The sequence below is a fragment of the Heptranchias perlo genome, chromosome 10 (assembly GCF_035084215.1).
Source record: "Heptranchias perlo isolate sHepPer1 chromosome 10, sHepPer1.hap1, whole genome shotgun sequence".
Classification (NCBI taxonomy): Eukaryota; Metazoa; Chordata; class Chondrichthyes; order Hexanchiformes; family Hexanchidae; genus Heptranchias; species Heptranchias perlo.
Window position 1 is genome coordinate 27500761 of NC_090334.1, and position 22445 is coordinate 27523205.

At 43.0% G+C, this 22445-nt stretch overlaps 1 protein-coding gene across 1 annotated transcript in view; it reads right to left on the minus strand.

The window, feature by feature from the left end:
• Positions 1 to 412: 412 nt before the first annotated feature.
• Positions 413 to 22445, minus strand: part of fam98b (family with sequence similarity 98 member B) — a 44812-nt gene continuing 22779 nt past the window's right edge. The window contains exons 6-8 of the mRNA XM_067991370.1: positions 14655 to 14771; positions 2805 to 2972; positions 413 to 1219 (exon numbers count right to left, since the gene is read on the minus strand). Of these exons, the coding sequence (XP_067847471.1) occupies positions 848 to 1219; positions 2805 to 2972; positions 14655 to 14771 (657 nt within the window). The 3' untranslated portion in view covers positions 413 to 847. The remainder of the gene's footprint in view (positions 1220 to 2804; positions 2973 to 14654; positions 14772 to 22445) is intronic.

Consider the following 22445-nt stretch of genomic DNA (forward strand, 5'->3'; position numbering starts at 1 on the left):
TGCACTCACTCTGGAGTTAATGACCCATTCATGTGGGGGCCAAGGTCTCCAATTATACATGCAAAGAGAAAATCGGCCTGCTGTTTCAAATGTATGAAAGTCACTCTCTACCTTACACAGGTGAGTGAGGTCTCATTTTTTGTGGATTACTATCTACAGTCATGCCCACTTAGGAAGAGAAGTATCTTTATTCTGTGTTACGTCATTCCAACTTACAGCCAGGCCAGAACTGGAATAACTCATCATGTGAATGGTAGGCAGACAAGTACAATTTCCTTTGAAATCAAAACACTTGACCAGTACAAAGTGAGGCAAGCATCATAACTGCTGTGCTACCAAAGCACTTCAAATTTAAATGATTCATTCATCAAAATTTAAACCTCAAAACAAAAATCATAATCATACAAAATCCCAGTAGTTATTTCATTTTTATTCACATCCAAAATCTTTATATTAAAAAAAATTCTCAACTGGTCACAGCTCCTCATAACCTCCCAACATTTCCCACAGTAAAATACTTTTAATAATCACATTCTCATAAAAAAGGAAGTTATAACAATGAACTTTCTCAATGAACACTTAAAAAATGATTTTTTGCTTCCAGTAGTAAACAACCTATATCTTAGTTCTTGTACACATAAGCAGTTATATAAAACAAAAATTTCTTTTAACATCTATGTACCTTAAAAGGACAACAGTATGTTGTATTCTTTCTGAACTCGCGTAGGTAAAATAATCATTTACAGATGCAGATTCAAACATCACACATTGTTGCATTAACTGCAATGAGTGTAACTGGAAGAATCCATACTGTATTCAGCTACTTGCAATAGATAGTAATGTCCATTCAGTACCGTCTATAACCTCCTCTTCCACCAAAGCCTCCCATGTCTCCATAGCCTCCTCTCCCTCCATAGCCTCCTCCTCCTCTCCCTCCATAGCCACCTCCACTTCCATGACCTCCTCCTCCACCCCAACCACCCCCACTTCCTTGGCCTCCTGCTCCGCCCCAACCACCTCCACCTCTCCCTCCACCTCCCCTGCCACCCCCACCTCCCTGGCCACCACCCCAACCACCTCCACCACGACCACCTCCTCCTCCACCACCACGACCACCTCTCCCTCCATCTTGTCTCTTCATCCACGGTGGCATCTCTGGTGGTGGTGCTTCTATCTCAGATGGCCTACCTCCTCGATCAGGCACTCTCCCCATCAGAACCTAACAAAGAAAAACACATTTAAATGTGTAGTGAAAACAGCAGAGTGGGTCTATTTTAATTTAAAGGATCCAAAGCAAGGCATTACAGTACTGATCAGATATTTTTTCACTAGTGAAACTTTGTTCTCATAAGGAAATAGGGGGTCTGAGGCCCATTTCAGGTGCACGCCCTTGCCACCTATGCAGGAGTCTTTACCAATAACGTGGGCGACACTCTTCTCATTTGGAATATTTTACAAGTCGTCTAATATATTTCTTCTTGAGGATATTGTACAATTATCTCTTTGTACAGATATCTAATTTCTCTATTTTGTCCTTTCAAAAGAATAATGATACAGAGGAGGATTTAGAATGGAATGTATCTGAAGAGACAATGAAATTACTATAACTTCACGATCAAGTACAAAAGGGAGGGGGAAGGGGAAGACAGAGTCCTGAAACTGAAACTCTGATCTTTGCTGTAAGCAACTCTGGGTGATCCACAATCATGTAGAAAAGACCAGAGATGTAGGCAGAGAGTCCCAGCTAAAATTTATGCACTTGTTAGTTACAAGGATCCTTACTTTCTGCTAACAAAATGATTCAAGAAATTCAGTATGTTGACAGGATGGGTGCTGGTTACTCTGACCTTTATTTTGTAAGTCATCTGTTGAACTTGCACTTGGGTTTTGAATAATTAGGGGTCATGTCATTTGCTCAGCTCAATGAGGTTGAATCGGTTTACTCGTTCCATCTGGACAGCTCCCATGATCCATTAGCAATGCTCCACCAGTTTGAAAAATAATACTTGAAATGATCACTCAAATAAAATATGACATTTCAAAATGCCTTTATCTTCAAAAAAATACTATGCTACAAGTTAGTAGTAAAATTCTCCAAATGTTGATCACTCAACTGCACAGTCATATTACGTATTGAATCTTTGAACTTGGCTGAATGCATCAAATTGATTGTCCACAGCATCCTGAGGATAGTGGGCTATGGACAGCACAATTCATTTATGGTGTCACTCGAATTGTTTTGTCACATCAGTAAGTTCTACGCAAAAATATCTGATCCCAGTCTGCCTGTAATTAGCGGTTTTAAAATCATAAAACGGAATAGCAAGGGGTGATCAAAGGATGCCAAATATACAGGTATCTTCCTTTTATAACACTCAGATTCTGTAACTTCAGTATAGTACCTTTTCCATCTTACATATGAGCTCTAACATCAATTTGGTTTCAAATGTTCAGTCACAGTTGCAATTACTTGATGCCCATATAAAAAGTGATTTATTAGCCATATCCTCAAACTAAACCGAATTATCTGTGTTGAATTTTTAAAAAACACAAATAAAAATCTTCCTATTCAGAAAGAATGACCCTAAATTATTCTCCTGATGATTTTCTCCTCCCTGTGGGAGAAGCAACTGGCCTATGTCCAGTACTTCCCTGACAATGAGAAAAGTCGTATATGGAATTACAAGTGTGAAACTACCTCTTGCATTTAGTGGTTCCACTGCACCACCTGCAGTAATGCATTACTTCAAAGAATATTGTCCAAATTCAAAAGTAAACGTGTGCTCAAATACAACCATCCCTACCTTGTTAATGGCACAGGATGTCCCTTCTCTTAAGGAGCCGCTGCTCGTCTTTATGATCTTGGATAAGTCCTCACGGGCAGCCAGAAGATGTGCTAGAGATACAGTAGATTTCAGGGGCAAAGTGTGTCTCTTTGGTTGATAGACCTTTGCCATATTGTCTGTATTTGCCTAAAAAAGAAAAGTTTCATTTTTCCATAATTGCTAATTATAACTTTTTTTTGAGTGCCAACTTCAATGTACCTATTCTTGGTTGTTCTTGATTAGAATTGTTTCTTGAAATTTTGGACACTGTTGGCTTATGTTTCCATTTTAATAAATCAAAACCAATAGCGCTAAGTTGAAAGACTGACTAGTTAAACTGGAAGCAGTTTAGCTAAATTTACAGGAAATAAGCATGTTACAGGCTAAAGGGTATGCATGACTCTGGTCCCCATTTTTTCTAAGCTAGGAGGTGTAATTCCAAAATCATAGAATGGACCCTAGCATCGGAGGGTGGGTCTTTTATGAATAAGCAGCATAAAACTTTCAAAAAAAGTCTAGTGTATTAAATGTAAGGTTACAACATGGATAGAGGGATAGCTAAAGGATATAAAGAATAAAATAGGAGCAAGCGAATGTTTCTCAGATTGGAGAGATGTAGTCAGTTGTGCACCCCAAGGATCAGAGGTGGGACCTTTCTTTCTACATATACATAAATGACTTGAACACGGAGAAAAATTGGCTGTTGATATCAAATTAAGGAAAGGCAAACTGTGAGGGAAAACACAATAAGGTGTAGAGAATAAAGGAGGAGGCACACATGCAGCTCACAGACAAGTCTGAAGTAATGCATTCTGGGAAAAAGTCAATTGAAACATCAAATTCTGAATGAAATTTCAAAGTGCAAATATAGAGATTTCAAAACTAGGTATGCAGGTGGCAAATAGGATTTTTGGTCTTATATATGTAGGCAATGAATAAAAAGCAAGGTGATAATGAATACATACAAGACAATGGTAGGCCTCAGCTGGCGCATGGTGTGTAATTTTAAGCACTAGACTGTAGAAAGAATATTGGGTACAAGAAAAAAAAAGTGCACCTTAGATTCACTAAATGATAACAGGGATGGGAGGCATGGGCTTTATTTAGTGGAGCAAAGATGTTCAAGGGGAAATGGTGATCAAAATTATGAAAATGTTGAAGAGGATAAATAACGGCAAAAGGAGAACAAACCAAGGATTAGTATTAAAAGCATAAAGGAGAGGAAGGCATTTTTCATGCAAGGGATTATTAGAATAAGAATAGCCAGTCAGTCATGTCATTTAACAGCTTGAGTTTATACAGTGCTTTCAAATAGTAAAAACATCCCACGGGTGCTTCACAGAAGCAAGAATAACTGTTGAATTGCAGAAGATTTGGGCCAGGGATAAAGGAGACCAAAACAGTCAAACAGGTAAGTGTTGAGAATGTTGGAAGTTCAGAGAGCATGGGTTGGCATGTAGGGCTGGAGAAATTTGCAAGAGTATGGGGAGGTAAGGCCATGGAAGGATTCTGAACGACAAGGATTTTGAATTTAATGTGTATAAAAATGAGCCAGTAAAGGTTGGCAAGGTCAAAGTGACAGAGCAGTAGGTACTAGTATGGATAGGACGTGGGCAGTTTTGGGTGAGTTGGAACTTCTGCAGGTTGGAGATTGGGAAGCCGATGAGAACAGAACTAGAGAAGTTGAACCTGGAGCTGACAGGTGTGGATGACGGTTTGAGCAGTACTGGGGATAAGGACAGAGGTAGGAAATGTTGCAGAAGTAGAACTAGGCGGTTCTAGTGATGATAGGATTTGGGAGTTTGAATCTCTGCTCAGGGTCCAGCAGGATATTGATGTTGTGCACCACTGAGCTCAGCTCATATGAGCAGCTGGGCAGACAGATAGAATGGGAATTGGGGAGGAGAGGGCAGGGCAGCTAGTATACAAAGGTTTTTGGCAAAGGTCGAACAAAATGGTTTCAGTTTTGCCAAAGTTAAGTTGGATAACGTTCTGACTCAACCACGAGTTGATGTCGGTCACAGAGTCCAATAGGACAATGGTAATCGTGGAGTTACGGGTGATGGCAGAGAGGTACGGCCGAGTGCCATTGACAAATACAGATGCTGACTCCATGCCAATGGATACTTCTGCTGCAGGGGATATCAGATAAATCAGAAATAGGACAGGACATGGATTGAACTTTGGGAGACTCAGCGTGGCCACCAAAAGCAACAGAAGCAGTGGAGATGTAGGAATGGAACCAAGCAAAGGTAGTACCACAGAGGTGGACCATGGAAGAAAGATTGTGGAGGAGGGTGGAGCTCAGAGACAGAAGATCACAAGGAAGAATTGCAAGTTGAATTACAAAAGATTTTGTTGGCGACTCTGACCGAGGTGTTCTTGGTACTGTGAGCATGGCAGAAAATGGATTGAAGTGATTTGAACAGAGAAGGATAGGAAAGCCAAATACAGACTTTGGCAACGACTAATCATTTGCAGACTTGGAGAGGGAAGGGAATTTAGAAATGGGGTGGTAATTGGAGAGGGTGAAGCTGGGCTTTTTGAGAAGGAAGTGATTACAAGTTTTGAAAGCTAGGAAAATAACTGATGAAAGGGAACTGTTGAAAACTTCAGCATGCGTTAGGTTAAGGAAAAGGTAGTTGTGTGGTCAGGACTTAAGTCGACACAGGAAATTGGTCTCATGGAGGAGATGGGAACAAGGGAAATTACATAGTGATATGAGACTGCTGTTGGGGGCGGTGGAGCCAGATAGTCTCAATCTTCAAGACAAAAAAAAATCAGCCTCTCTTACTCGTTATTGGAGATGAGGATAGATGGTGTGGCAAAAGGGGAGTGGGGATAGAGTTTGTTACTAAAAGGATTTTAAGACTGTCCTTACCCTCAAGGATAATCTTGGATGTAGTAGGAACATTTAGGAGGAGAGGGAGATGCAGCAATTCTGAAGAAACAGTGGACCAGCAAGACCTGACAGTGAATGACAGGGCAACTATGAGTCAAATGTGCTCAAGTCTGTGGTCCTCAGACTTGAGGGTGTAGAAGTTGGACTGGGCGAATTCAATTGCCGGGGTTGGGGGGGGGGGGGGGAATAGGTAGGACCACCATGAGGAACTTGATAGGGACAGGGTCATTGAAGGTAAAAGCAAGGGAGTAGTTGAGCAGATAGCATTGATGGAGGGGGCCCAGAGGAGGCAGAAATTCGGTGCTGCAAATGATGTTGGCAAGGGAGATACGTGGGAAGAAAAAAAAAGCAGGGAAAAGGAGCTAGAATAGATAGTTATACGAACTCAGCATAGGTACAATGGTTTCCTGGGCTAATATTTCTATTGTTCCTCAAAAATATAAAATCCAAAAAGTAGCTGAATATGAAATTTCTCTGAGATCAATTTTGATATATTTTATTTTTATATATTCTTATATAGACATAAATTTTCACAGTACAGAAGTAAACAATAGTCTGCATTTTAGATTAGTACAATGTCACAGTTCATTTAAAATACGGTAAATTGCATTTATACACAAACAGATGCACAGAACAAACTAACTTCCATTTATAGAGTGACCTTCATGTCTTCAGGACATCCCAAAGCACTTCGCAGCCAATGAAACATTTTTGAAATGTAGTCACTGTTGTAATGTAGGCAAATATGGTAGTTAATTTGCATATTAACCCTAACCCTAACGAAAAAAGATAAATTACTAGATAATCCAGTTTTTGAGATAATGGTTGAGGAATAAATATTGGCCGGGAGAATTAGGAGAACTTTCCTGCTGCTCTTGGAATAGTGCCATGGTATCTTTTATGCCTTGATTTAACATCTCATCCAAAAGATACCACCTGACAATGCAGCACTTCTTCAATATTGAAGTGTCAGCCTACATTATGTGCTCAATTCTTTGGAATGGGGCTTAAAACAATGACCTTTGACTCAGAGGCAAGGCTACATAGTCAACAAATGGACGCTGAGCCTAAAGAAGGTGATGTTAAGAAGGGTGACCATAAGCTCGGTCAAAGATGAGTTTTTAAAGGAGGATTTTACAGGATAGAGGTGGAGAGACAGAATTTAGGAAGGGAATTCCAGACCATGGGGCCCAGGCAGCTGAAGACAAAGCCACCAATGGTGGGGTGAGAGGGGTGCACAAAAGGCCAGTCAGAGAAATGGGGAGTTGCAGAGATATGGTGAGATGAGGCCACGTAGGGATTTCAACATGAAGAGGCAAATACCATAAATCAAAAATAAGGGCTAGCTAGCCACTAATTTTCTACAAAAATATTAGAATGATTAATTTGTGAATTGCTTTTACAAAGATTGTCTCCAGAAATAATGTAAATATAAGCATAGGTGAAACAATTATATATACTGCTCAAAGCCATGCAGCTAAAGCACAATTATCAGTTGCTTAGCACAAGTGAAATAATGTCTTTGAATTGTCCAAAAGTCAAAGCTAAACAAACAGTTAAAGCTGCTGCCTACAGCAAGATCTGCTAGTCTCCCAACTTCCGCAAAAATTCCTGCAGATTGGTGAGAACCCAAATTAATTGAGCATCCATTGGAGGTAGTGCCTTCTACTGTCGCTGTGTTAAAACTTAGTATTTTGGGTCACAAGGCGGCACAGCTCAATGTTATAAATTTGATAAGCTAAAACATTTGAACTGTAAGGCTTTTATAGATTTTTAATTATTGATCTGTATCATACACTTTAAAATGTTTTGTTTTATCGCAATCTTCAAAAGACTTCCAGGACTCGGTTCATCACTGTGCAAAACACAATGCCAATTGCTGATTAGTTTAATAACTTATGCCAAAATAGGGAGCTGTTTAAATGTATATTGATTCTGCAGCAGTACATTGCTAGTATCAACCAAATCACTTCCAATTACATAATAAAGTTAAAATCTAAAAATATTTTTTACTGCCATCAGCAACTTTATTTAGAATGACCTATATACTCAAGGATTTGACAGTACATTTTTCTTTAACATATAATTGAAAAAGATGTTTGTTAGCAGAACTAATACCTCTGCTGTTTTTGGATTGTAACAAGTGCCATTGGCTCCTGATGCACCAGTCTCATGCAGTAACCACTAAGTAAATTTAGCCTATACATTAAACTGGTAGCAAGCAAAAACTAGGTCTTTCCAGCAGCCAGTTTTGCAAACCCAGCCAGTTTACTTTGGGCTTACCAGCAGCTGTGGATTACCTGCACATTGGGAGTCAGCAGGACTACATAGGTCTCATATAGTATAAAAGCAACTTTAAATTATCCAATAAGATTTCTTCATGAGTCCTGCTTATCTATCACTCACAAGCTCAATGAGCTACATTAGCTCCCGGTCCACCAACGCCTCGATTTTAAAATGTTCATCCTAGTGTTCAAATCCCTCTATGGCCTCGCTCCTCCCTATCTCTAACTTTCCTCGAGCTCAAAAGCAATCAGAGAACTGTGCGTTCTTCCAACTCTGCCTCTTCTGCCACTCCCTCTGCGCTACCATTGGCAGCCGTGCCTTCAGTCATATAGGGACAAGGCTCTGGAATTCCCTCCCTAAACCTCCCCGTCTCTCTCTTCTCCTTTAAAATCCACCTCACTAACCAAGCTTTTGGTCACCCATCCCAATATCTCCTTCTTTGGCTCGGTGTCAATTTTTGTCTAATTATGTTCCTGTGAAGGGCCTTGGGATGTTTTTCTACATTAAAGGCACTATAACCCTAACCCTAATGCAACCCTAACCCTAACCCTAATGCAAGTTGTTGTTGTTGAGCATTAATCTTTCAGACAGGTTTTGTCTAGATCAACATCAACCGGTTACCCTACCCTTTAAATAGTGCAATATAATTTAGCCATTTTACAAGCTATACACAGAAGGTTGAAAGCAAACAAAATTACAAAATTAGATTCATGGCTATACCATTCAAGAATTTTGTGCATAATGTGAACTTGTTCATTACTTTCATTTTAAATTGAGCAAGTACAATGTTACAGGACAGGGTTGTTTTCACTCTGCCGCATAATTGGTGCCCATCCTTCAGAAAAACACTGCAGAAGGATGCATTTTAAATCCAATTAAGAGACTACAGAACAAATCCATGGACATTACTTGTTATTGACGTGATAGCCAAAGACTCGAGGATGCACGGCGAGCTAGGATTAAGATAACAACTTGGATTTATATAGCGCCTGAAACGTAGTAAAACAGGGCGCTTCACGGGACCATAATCAGACAAAAACTGATACCGAGCCAAAGGAGGAGATATTAGGACATGTGACCAAAAGCTTGGTTAAAGAGGTAAGTTTTAAGGAACGACAAAGAAGAGAGGGGTAGACAGGCGGAGAGATTTAGGCAGGAAATTCCAGAGCTTAGGGCCTAGACGACAGCTTAAGACATAGCCCCAATGGTGGAGCAATTAAAATCAGGGATGCGCAAGAGGTCAGAAATGGAGGAGTGCAGAAACGTATGCCGACATCAATGTACGCATAGGCTGGCTGCATTTAAAAAATAAATCTTAAATGTGGGAGAGCAGGGCATTTAGGACCGTCTTGCGACCTGGTCTTAAGGTACCACAAGTGGCTTAAGGCATCTAAGAAATATTGTTTCACTCCTGTTAACAGAATAAGCGAGTTTTAATTGAAATGACACTGGTCATAACCATTTCGCTTTGATGCTTAAACCATGCAGCAACAATTGTTTTACCTGCACTAGTTTTAAGTATATTAATGCTAATCTGCATATGCTAGCCGCGCATGGAAATTAGGGCGAAGAGAGGTGAAACAATGGTTTTAGTTAAAAGGCTGTTAACGATCTGTGCTCTTGGTTAAAGGCAGTTAAAGAATCTATAACACATTCCTCATTAATTTGAAGGATCTGTGCTGCCAACCACATCCCAATACTCTGGAGAAAATTACCAGTTGGTACAGTAACCAGTAGGTTTAACACAATGTTTAAAATGGCAGTGTGTGGAGCACATTAACTTAAGTGGCAGCACAGATTCTTTAATCTCAAGCGACACATAGCACAGAATGTGCTTAGTAACCATTTAATTAACACCAATAATCATTGCGGGCAGGGAGCTGCACCAGTATCCAGGCAGTCAAGATATAAAATGTATTGTATGGCAATGGTGGCAATTGGAGGCACATCTGAAGGAAAAGATCACAAGAATCAACAAGAGGAATGCACTGATCAACTGACCAGAGAAGCAAAGGATTTTCATAAGCAAGGCTCTCATTACATGTTGTTTGTCAGCTTCAGAATAACTCAATAATAAAATTGAAAAGAAATAGGATTTAAGGATAGCTCTGCCAATCATCAATAGCTGATCAGTGTGCTTCTTATTCCATGATGTGGAGATGCCGGTGATGGACTGGGGTTGACAATTGTAAACAATTTTACAACACCAAGTTATAGTCCAACAATTTTATTTTAAAATCCACAAGCTTTCGGAGGCTTCCTCCTTCCTCAGGTGAATGTGGAAATGAAATCCTCGAACCTATCGCATTTATAAATCACAGAACAATGCCTGGTGATTACAGATAGTCTTTTCAACTGCCCGTTGCCAAGGCAACCAAAGTGTTCAGACAGATAGGTGTTACCTACAGGGCCACCGAATAAATAAATGGCCAGAACTAAAAAAAAACAGATGATGTGGAGATGCCAATTAAAAAAAGAGCGACAGAGGCAGAAACATAGAAACATCCGGAAGGAAAAGACAGCAATTGACCAGTTATATTAAAAACAGATAACATTTGTTCGCTGGTGGGGTAACGTGTCGCGTGACATGAACCCAAGATCCCGGTTGAGGCCGTCCTCATGGGTGCGGAATTGGCTATCAATTTCTGCTCGACGATTTTACGTTGTCGAGTGTCTCGAAGGCCGCCTTGGAGTACGCTTACCCGAAGGTCGGTGGCTGAATGTCCTTGACTGCTGAAGTGTTCCCCGACTGGGAGGGAACCCTCCTGTCTGGCGATTGTTGCGCGGTGTCCGTTCATCCGTTGTCGCAGCGTTTGCATGGTCTCGCCAATGTACCATGCTCTGGGGCATCCTTTCCTGCAACGTATGAGGTAGACAACGTTGGCCCAGGAACAGGAGTATGAACCATGCACCTGGTGGGTGGTGTCCTCTCGTGTGATGGTGGTATCTGTGTCGATGATCTGGCATGTCTTGCAGAGGTTACCGTGGCAGGGTTGTGTGGTGTCGTGGATGCTGTTCTCCTGAAAGCTGGGTAATTTGCTGCGAACGATGGTCTGTTTGAGGTTGGGTGGCTGTTTAAAGGCGAGTAGTGGAGGTGTGGGGATGGCCATAGCGAGGTGTTCGGCGTCATTGATGACATGTTGAAGGCTGCGGAGAACATGGCGTAGTTTCTCCGACCTGGGGAAGTACTGGACGACGAAGGGTACTCTGTTGGCTGCGTCCCGTGTTAGTCTTCTGAGGAGGTCTTTGCGATTTTTCGCTGTGGCCCGTCGGAACTGTCGATCGATGAGTCGAGCGTCATATCCCGTTCTTACGAGGGCGTCTTTCAGCGTCTGTAGGTGTCCATCGCGTTCCTCCTCGTCTGAGCAGACCCTGTGTATTCGCAGGGCCTGTCCATAGGGGATGGCCTCTTTGACGTGGTTAGGGTGGAAGCTGGAAAAGTGGAGCATCGTGAGGTTGTCCGTGGGCTTGCGGTAGAGTGAGGTGCTGAGGTGCCCGTCTTTGATGGAGATTCGTGTGTCCAAGAAAGAAACTGATTCTGAGGAGTAGTCCATGGTGAGCTTGATGGTGGGATGGAACTTGTTAATGTTATCGTGTAGTCTCTTTAGTGATTCTTCGCCGTGGGTCCATAGAAAGAAAATGTCGTCGATGTATCTGGTGTATAGTGTTGGTTGGAGGTCCTGTGCAGTGAAGAAGTCCTGCTCGAACTTGTGCATGAAAATGTTGGAGTATTGGAGTGCTAATTTGGTCCCCATGGCTGTTCCGTGTGTTTGGGTAAAGAACTGGTTATCGAAGGTGAAGACATTGTGATCCAGGATGAAGCGGATGAGTTGTAGGATGGCGTCTGGAGATTGGCTGTTGTTGGTGTTGAGTATTGATGCTGTCGCAGCGATGCCGTCATCGTGGGGGATACTGGTGTAGAGTGCCGAGACGTCCATCGTGGTGAGAAGTGTTCCTGGTTCAACTAGTCCGTGGGTACTGAGTTTTTGTAGGAAGTCTGTAGTGTCGCGACAGAAGCTGGGGGTTCCCTGTACGATGGGTTTCAGGATGCCCTCGACGTATCCAGAGAGGTTCTCACACAGGGTTCCGTTGCCTGATACGATACAATCTCCAGACGCCATCCTACAACTCATCCGCTTCATCCTGGATCACAATGTCTTCACCTTCGATAACCAGTTCTTTACCCAAACACACGGAACAGCCATGGGGACCAAATTAGCACTCCAATACTCCAACATTTTCATGCACAAGTTCGAGCAGGACTTCTTCACTGCACAGGACCTCCAACCAACGCTATACACCAGATACATCGACGACATTTTCTTTCTATGGACCCACGGCAGATAATCACTAAAGAGACTACACGATAACATCAACAAGTTCCATCCCACCATCAAGCTCACCATGGACTACTCCTCAGAATCAGTTTCTTTCTTGGACACACGAATCTCCATCAAAGACGGGCACCTCAGCACCTCACTCTACCGCAAGCCCACGGACAACCTCACGATGCTCCACTTTTCCAGCTTCCACCCTAACCACGTCAAAGAGGCCATCCCCTATGGACAGGCCCTGCGAATACACAGGGTCTGCTCAGACGAGGAGGAACGCGATGGACACCTACAGACGCTGAAAGACGCCCTCGTAAGAACGGGATATGACGCTCGACTCATCGATCGACAGTTCCGACGGGCCACAGCGAAAAATCGCAAAGACCTCCCAGAAGACTAACACGGGACGCAACCAACAGAGTACCCTTCGTCGTCCAGTACTTCCCCGGAGCGGAGAAACTACGCAATGTTCTCCGCAGCCTTCAACATGTCATCAATGACGACGAACACCTCGCTATGGCCATCCCCACACCTCCACTACTCGCCTTCAAACAGCCACCCAACCTCAAACAGACCATCGTTCGCAGCAAATTACCCAGCTTTCAGGAGAACAGCGTCCATGACACCACACAACCCTGCCACGGTAACCTCTGCAAGACATGCCAGATCATCGACACAGATACCACCATCACACGAGAGGACACCACCCACCAGGTGCATGGTTCATACTCCTGTGACTGGGCCAACGTTGTCTACCTCATACGTTGCAGGAAAGGATGCCCCAGAGCATGGTACATTGGCGAGACCATGCAAACGCTGCGACAACGGATGAACGGACACCGCGCAACAATCGCCAGACAGGAGGGTTCCCTCCCAGTCGGGGAACACTTCAGCAGTCAAGGACATTCAGCCACCGACCTTCGGGTAAGCGTACTCCAAGGCGGCCTTCGAGACACTCGACAACGTAAAATCGTCGAGCAGAAATTGATAGCCAAGTTCCGCACCCATGAGGATGGCCTCAACCAGGATCTTGGGTTCATGTCACGCTACACGTTACCCCACCAGCAAACAAATGTTATCTGTTTTTAATATAACGGGTCAATTGCTGTCTTTTCCTTCCGGATGTTTCTATGTTTCTGCCTCTGTCACTCTTTTTTTAATTGGCATCTCCACATCATCTGTTTTTTTAGTTCTGGCCATTTGTATATTCGGTGGCCCTGTAGGTAACACCTATCTGTCTGAACACTTTGGTTGCCTTGGCAACGGGCAGTTGAAAAGACTATCTGTAATCACCAGGCATTGTTCTGTGATTTATAAATGCGAAAGGTTCGAGGATTTCATTTCCACATTCACCTGAGGAAGGAGGAAGCCTCCGAAAGCTTGTGGATTTTAAAATAAAATTGTTGGACTATAACTTGGTGTTGTAAAATTGTTTACTTCTTATTCCAACCCGGCCTGGATTATGTGTCAATTTCCATTATCCACCAGAGGGCGACCTCTCATGGCAGATAACGGAAGTCCAACTACCTTTCGATGAGTCAAGGAAAAATAACATCTATCGTACATCTTCTCATATCTAAATGCAATTTTTGGACACATCTTCGAGTACTTAATTTTCTTTGCAAATTTTAAAATACATAATTAATTCCATCTAGAAATATTATATTTTGTAAACATCTAAAGACAAACTTCTAAATTCAAACAAGAGCTGCCTTTAGAAATGTATTTCTTTGGACTTTCTCTAAATAAACTGCAAATTAATAGCTTTGTCGCACCAAAGAAAAATTTCAGAGTTTTTTTTAATCCTAATGCATATTTCACCCTCCATTTTTCTACCTTTTCCAGACCACTCAGGTGACCTGCACCTATGCCTCCACCAGAGCTGCTCTGAGCCAGTCACTAGGAGCGAGGAATGTAGTCAGACAGCAACTCCTTCCTCCAAATGTCTCACCTCTCCTTTATTCCCCCCCCACCCCCAACAATTAAATTAGTTTGTAAGTGATCAACACCCTTCACACCTTTCTAGCTTTCCCAGAAAATACTTCAAAAAATATTCAATAAACCCCCATGCTGACATGAAATGACAAAATATTTCAAGCATTCTTGGATTAATTTAATAACACCCTACTCGTTACATTTATTTAGTACTTATATACTACTTGAATCCACAGTGCATAACCAAACAGAATTCTCAATTTTGAAAGTTAGAATGCAGTCACAGATTGAATCAGGTTTTGGGAGCCAGGCTGCAAAAGCAAGGAGCTGCCTCAAGGTATATTACCTTCTGTATCCTTAGACTTCGGCTCTTACCTTGGCTTTGTCAGACCACCCGAATGACTGGAAAGTCACATCTAAACGTTTGATCAACATTCTTCTGCGGCACTCATACTCACTGGTGAGGGCAGCATTTATTGCCAAAAGGTTCTCCTGAGCAGAAAGATGATAAAAATACAGATTACTATTGATAGAGAAATAAGTTAAATCATGTTACATGTTATGCAGGCCCATTAAATACAGGGGGTCCAACAGCAGCTCAGCTGAGCAGTTAATGCAGCCAAGGGATACTTCAAAAAAAAAATCTGCATAAACAATTGGGTTAAAAAAAATCTATTTTCAGGATGCAGGTGATTCTGGTACAGCTGCATTTATTACTCATCCTTACTCCTGAGATGATGGTGGTGGCTCTTCTTGAACTGCCGTAGTTCTTGTGGTGATGGTACTCCCGCAAAGCTTGGTTCTGAAGTTATTACAAACTACCCAGGGGTCAGTATTAGGACCACTGTTCCTTTTGATATATATTAATGACCTGCAATTGGGTATCCAGGGTATAATTTCAAAGTGTGCAGATGACATGAAACTTGGAAATGTAGTAAACAATGTGGAGGATAGTAACAGACTTCAGGAGGACATAGACAGACTGGGGAAATGGGCAGACACATAGCAGATGAAATTTAACGCAGGGAATTGTGAAATGATGCATTTTAGTAAGAAGAATGAAGAGAGGCAATATAAACTAAATAGTACAATTTTAAAGGGGGTGCAGGAACAGTGAGACCTAGGGGTGCACATACACAAATCTTTGAAGATGGCAGGACAAGTTAAGAAGGCTGTTAAAATAGTATATGGGATCCTGGGCTTTATTAACATAGAAACATAAAAAATAGGAGCAGGAGTAGGCCATTCGGCCCTTCTAGCCTGCTCCGCCATTCAATATGATCAAGGCTGATCCTCTATCTCAATACCATATTCCCGCTCTCTCCCCATACCTCTTGATGCCTTTTGTGTCTAGAAATCTATCTAGCTCCTTCTTAAATATATTCAGTGACTTGGCCTCCACAGCCTTCTGCGGCAGAGAATTCCACAGGTTCACCACCCTCCGAGTGAAGAAACTTCTCATCTCAGTCCTAAATGTCCTACCCCGTATCCTGAGAACGAGATCCCTCATTCTGGACCCCCCAGCCAGGGGAAACATCCTCCCTGCATCCAGTCTGTCTAGCCCGGTCAGAATTTTATATGTTTCAATGAGATCCCCTCTCATTCTTCTAAACTCGAGTGAATACAGGCCGAGTCGACCCAATCTCTCCTCATATGACAGTCCTGCCATCCCAGGAATCAATCTGGTGAACCTTCACTGCACTCCTTCTATGGCAAGTATATACTTTCTTGGGTAAGGAGACCAAAACTGCACACAATACTCCAGGTGTGGTCTCACCAAGGCCCTGTATAATCGCAGTAAGACATCCTTGCTCCTGTACTCCTGTATTAATAGAGGCATGAAGTACAAAAGCAAGGAAGCTATGCTAAACCTTTATAAAACACTGGTTAAGCTTCAGCTGGAGTATTGTGTTCAATTCTGGGCAACACACTTTAGGAAGGACGTCAAGGCCTTAGCAAGGGTGCAGAAGAGATTTACTAGAATGGTGCCAGGGATGAGGGACTTCAGTTACGTGGAGAGACTGGAGAAGCTGGGGTTGTCCTCCTTAGAACAGAGAAGGTTAAGGAGAGATTTGATAGAGGTGTTCAAAATCATGAACGGTTTTCACAGAGTAAATAAGGAAAGACTGTTTCCAGTGGCAGAAGGGCCAGTAACCAGAGGACTCAGGTTTACGGTGATCGGCAAAAGAGCCCGAGATGACACAAGGAAACGTTTTTTAATGCAGCGAGTTGTAATGGTGGAAGCAGATTCAATAGTAACTTTCAAAAGGGAATTGGATAAATACTTGAAGGGAAAAAATTTTAGAGGGCTATGGGGAAAGAGCAGGGGAATAGAACCAATTGGATAGTTCTTTCAAAGAGCCGGCACAGGCCGATGGGCCGAATGGCCTCCTCCTGTGCTGTATCTACTATGACTTATATTCTACTGTCCTACCTATGCAGTTCAACATCATATTGGCCTCTGATTGCTGCTCTGCTTTGGATGGACATGTTTAGCATTGAATCTACCAAGACTCCTCCTTCCAACTACTTCCTTAGCAATTTCAACTTCATTCATGAAGTACCTGCATTACATGTTTTTGTTTCCCATGTCTAGCACTTTACATTTTCCGTATTAAATTTAATCTGCCATTGTTCTGCCCACTTAGAAAGATTGTCCAATTCATTCTGTAATTTCTGAGCTGCTTCTTATGATTCCACCTCCCCATCCAATTTGCTATCATCTGCAAATCTGACCACTTTTCATTGAGTTTCCGAATCCAGGTTATTTATGTAAATTAGAAACAGTTATGGTCCCAGCACCAAGCCCTGAGGTACTCGACTCATTATTTCCCCCCCACCCCAACTACAATATTACTCCTCTAGCAAGAACTCATTGGGCCAGAACTTGCGCAAAGGGGTGTGGCAACGCTCGCTGTAGTCCCTGCGAATTAAATTAACGAATGTACTTACTGCAGGCTCTGTGGTGTCAACTTGCTTGGTTTTAAACTTTTATAAAAATTGTGCACTATCAACCCAGCCTCTGTGCAGGGTAAGTTGATGCGCATGGAGCAGTCTGTGAGAATAGAAGACACCCCCATAAAATCTGTCAGGAAGAGAAGTCAGGCCCACAAGCAAGCAAGCAGACTTCATTCATTTAAAGTTAGTATTCTGGAAGTCATTGTAAATAAAAAATTTTAATTTTTTAAAAAATAAAATGCCAAAGGAATGATCGAATTTAAGAGACAAAGGAAAAATTTGGAAAAAAATGTAATTCTTTTTAATTTTTTTAAATGACCAAAAACTATGAGTAATATGAGACTCCACATTTTTAAAATTTAATTTTTAGTTGGTTTGGCAGTCATTAAGAATAACCGCGCTTTTAAAATTTAGTTTAGAACTGGTATTTTTAAGCGTATCTTTTGGTGGCTTAATTAGTTACTTTCCAGCTGGGCAGATGAGCAAGTTTGCGATTTTTCAGTGATTTCAATGATTGCAGCATGTGGTAGCCCTTTAATTCGCAGCAGTCAAATCGCCGGCGAACCAATACAAGCACGTTTACGATTTCCACATTTTACTGTACACATGCAAACCCAGGAACTTGTTCCTTTGATTCGCCATTAAAAACGTAGAGCACTCGAGCTCCTCCGTTATTTTGGGAGCAAGTTCTTCCCCATAATTTCCTCTCCTTCAGCCATTTCCCATAGCTTTGAGTTTAATTAGAGTTGTATGTGGAGTTACACCAAAACCCCATTGGACGTTTTGAATGCCATAGTCTTGTTGAACACGTACTTTTACTATGAGGCGTATGCTGTACTAATGATTTTGAACATTGTGATCTGCATATAGCTAGTGATTTACAATAGTTCTGGAAATGGCAGCATCAAAAATGATGAAAGACAATGAGAAGATGAAAAGGAAACACAGGCCTGAACTAAAAGATAAGAGAATTAAATTAAGACAAGATAGATATAATAACGGACAAGGTCAATAAATAATGAGACAAGCAGAGGAAAGAGAAGGCAAAAAAGTTATACTGGCTGAAGCAAGGACACTGTTCAGATCAGTTTAAAACTCAAAACAGCTAATAATTACGCATTACTTTGTAACCTCACTTAGAGGTGTCATAATGGATATTTGGTGTGTTAAACAAATGTGATTCCTGCAATAGGGTAGGTGCACTCCTATATTAAACTATTGTATGAGGTATTATAGATCAAGTGCCATCATCAGCACAATTCTTTTTCTTATCCATTTTACTTTAAATACATTCTTTAAACAATGAGTGCTATATTATACAATTGGAGTGGGGGCAAAAGTGGGAAGGAAAGAGTAACTTGTTTGGAAAAGCTATTAATACCACCATGGAAAAGGATAGTGCATGTTAATTCATCTCTTGTACAATACTTGGTTCAGCAGCTACTCAATGTCAATTCCTCCAAAGAGATCAACAGACAGGATATCAAAAATCTTTATAAGAGTTTCATTTTTCAGTCAGGAAGCTAATACTCATTGTTTTAGCATGAGTACAATGAGGGAGAGAAAATTGATGTCAGATGGTGTGCAAACTAGCTAGGCAGAGAAATCATATCCAAAATGTAAAAAAATACAGCTACTCCTTGTTTCAATGCATTCTTTTACATTATTTTGGATACAATGCTATTTTTCGTGATGTTGCTCAATTGGAGAAGATGTTTCATGAAGACAAGATCATATCATGCAACACTATTATATAACACAAATGGATGTCATGTGGTGTTCACGAATGAGTCAGCAGTTATGCAGTTTTGTAACAGGAGAGTTACAGCATGTAACAATGTATAATATAGCTGATATCGATGGCATTGCTCAAGGAGAAATTCTATATCTTTCCATAATTGTACCTGTGACTTTTCCCACTCTGCAGTTCTTTTTGTTAATGTCTGTCTCTCTCTTATGGTTGTCACATATTTACATCACTAGCATCTGCACCACTCTGTTCAACTGCAGTTTTCAATTCTTTTGTCTCACTTTCTGCCTGTTTCTGCTTCCTTTAGTCTCCTCTCTTCTCTGTATATCTTCAGTGTGTGCATCTGGTTCTATCGCACATTCCTTTACTAATTTACTTCCTTACATTGTTGTAAAGACAGGAAGATGGGAAGCAACATACATCAGGTTGGAGGTGGGGGCAGAGGAGGCAGTCAGAGAAATGTTGTAACATGAGTGCTTGTGAAGGTGGGGCTGGCTGGGGATTGTGGTAAGATATATTGTGGTAAGATATAAGCAAGGTGTGGAATCGGAGTTCAAGGGTGGGAGGAAAAAAGCCACAGCCTGAAGGAGTGGGGTGGATAGGACCTGGAGGCAATAATGGAAAATGAAATGTGGGAGCATTAAGGTCTAGGGAATACTCGGTCGGATGGTAGCAGAGTACAGGGAGGCGGAGCTGGATGATAATGCAGCTTCGGGGGGTTGGGGGGATGGTGGCTGATATGGTACTTGAGGTAGTTGTATTAGGAGTTGGATGGAAGCTGGGACCAGAGTGGAAATAGAGGGCTGAAAGTATTGAGGGCAGAGCAAAGAACGGAGCTATAAGGACTAGAGCACTGAGGCGGTCCAAGAGAAGTAAGGGGAGAAATGAGGCTGGAACCAGTGGGGGACTGGAAACACTCATGGGGGAGGTGGGGGCTGGGAGGCAGTGCGATGTAGAGCTGGAAGCAATCCAGGATATGCTCAGCTTCTGAGCACAAGCAATGGTGGCCAGGCGAGAACCAGAAATGTGGAGTATCAGGTGCCACAGAGTCGCATCTGAAGAAACCAAGTTGGTCCTAATATTTTTTTTCCCATTCGTTCATGGGATGCGGGCGTCGCTGGCGAGGCCGGCATTTATTGCCCATCCCTAATTGCCCTTGAGAAGGTGGTGGTGAGCCGCCTTCTTGACCCGCTGCAGTCCGTGTGGTGAAGGTTCTCCCACAGTGCTGTTAGGAAGGGAGTTCCAGGATTTTGACCCAGCGATGATGAAGGAACGGCGATATATTTTCAAGTCGGGATGGTGTGCAACTTGGAGGGGAACGTGCAGGTGGTGTTGTTCCCATGTGCCTGCTGCTCGTCCTTCCAGATGGTAGAGGTCGCGGGTTTGGGAGGTGCTGTCGAAGAAGCCTTGGCGAGTTGCTGCAGTGCATCCTGTGGATGGTACACACTGCAGCCACAGTGCGCCAGTGGTGAAGGGAGTGAATGTTTAGGGGGGTGGATGGGGTGCCAATCAAGCGGGCTGCTTTGTCCTGGATGGTATTGAGCTTCTTGAGTGTTGTTGGAGCTGCACTCATCCAGGCAAGTGGAGAGTATTCCATCACACTCCTGACTTGTGCCTTGCAAATAGTAGAAAGGCTTTGGGGAGTCAGGAGGTGAGTCACTCGCCGCAGAATACCCAGCCTCTGACCTGCTCTTGTAGCCACAGTATTTATATGGCTGGTCCAGTTAAGTTTCAGGTCAATGGTGACCACCAGGATGTTGATGGTGGGGGATTCGGCGATGGTAATGTCGTTGAATGTCAAGAAGAGATGGTTAGACTCTATGTTGTTGGAGATGGTCATTGCCTGGCACGAATGTTACTTGCCACTTATCAGCCCAAGCCTGGATGTTGTCCAGGTCTTGCTGCATGCGGGCACGGACTGCTTCATTATTTGAGGGGTTGCAAATGGAACTGAACACTGTGCAATCATCAGCGAACATCCCCATTTCTGACCTTATGATGGAGGGAAGGTCATCGATGAAGCAGCTGAAGATGGTTGGGCCAAGGACACCACTGCAGGAGTTCCTCAGGGCAGTATCCTGAGGCTGAGATGACAACCACTACCATCTTCCTTTGTGCTAGGTATGACTCCAGCCACTGGAGAGTTTTCCCCGATTCCCATTAACTTCAATTTTACTAGGGCTCCTTGGTGCCATACTCGGTCAAATGCTGCCTTGATTTCAAGGGCAGTCACTCTCACCTCACCTCTGGAATTCAGCTCTTTTGTCCATGTTTGGACCAAGGCTGTAATGAGGTCTCGAGCCGAGTGATCCTGGCGGAACCCAAACTGAGCATCGGTGAGCAGGTCATTGGTGAGTAAGTGCTGCTTGATAGCACTGTCGACGACACCTTCCATCACTTTGCTGATGATTGAGAGTAGACTGATGGGGCGGTAACTGGCCGGATTGGATTTGTCCTGCTTTTTGTGGACAGGACATACCTGGGCAATTTTCCACATTGTCGTGTAGATTCCAGTGTTGTAGCTGCACTGGAACAGCTTGGCTAGAGGCCACCACCAATCACGACTGGATGTGGCAGGACTGCAGAGCTTTGATCTGATCCGTTGGTTGTGGAATCGCTTAGCTCTGTCTATAGCATGTTGCTTCCGCTGTTTAGCATGCACGTAGTCCTGAGTTGTAGCTTCACCAGGTTGGCACCTCATTTTTAGGTACGCCTGGTGCTGCTCCTGGCATGCTCGTCTACACTCCTCATTGAACCAGGGTTGATCCCCTGGCTTGTTGGTAATGGTAGAGTGAGGAATATGCCGGGCCAAGAGGCTACAGATTGTGCTGGAATACAATTCTGCTGCTGATGACCCACAGCGACTCATGGATGCCCAGTTTTGAACTGCGACATCTGTTCTGAATCTATCCCATTTAGCACGGTGGTAGTGCCACACAACACGTTGGATGGTGTCCTCAGTGCAAAGACAGGACTTTGTCTCCACGAGGACTGTGCGGTGGTCACTCCTACCAATACTATCATGGACAGATGCATCTGCAACGGGTAGATTGGTGAGGACGAGGTCAAATAAGTTTTTCCCTCGTGTTGGTTTGCTCACCACCTGCCGCAGACCCAGTCTGGCAGCTATATCCTTCAGGACTCGGCCAGCTCGGTCAGTAGTGGTGCTATTGAGCCACTCTTGGTAAAGCACATTGAAGTCCCCCACGCAGAGTACATTCTGTGCCCTTGCTACCCTCAGTGCTTCAGCCAAGTGGTGTTCAACATGGAGGAGGACTGATTCACGAGCTGAGGGAGTGTGGTAGGTGGTAATCAGCAGGAGGTTGCCTTGCCCATGTTTGACCTGATGCCATGAGATTTCATGGGGTCCAGAGTCAATGTTGAGGACTCCCAGGGCCACTCCGTCCTGACTGTATATCACTGTACCGCCACCTCTGATGGGTCTGTCTTGCCAGTCT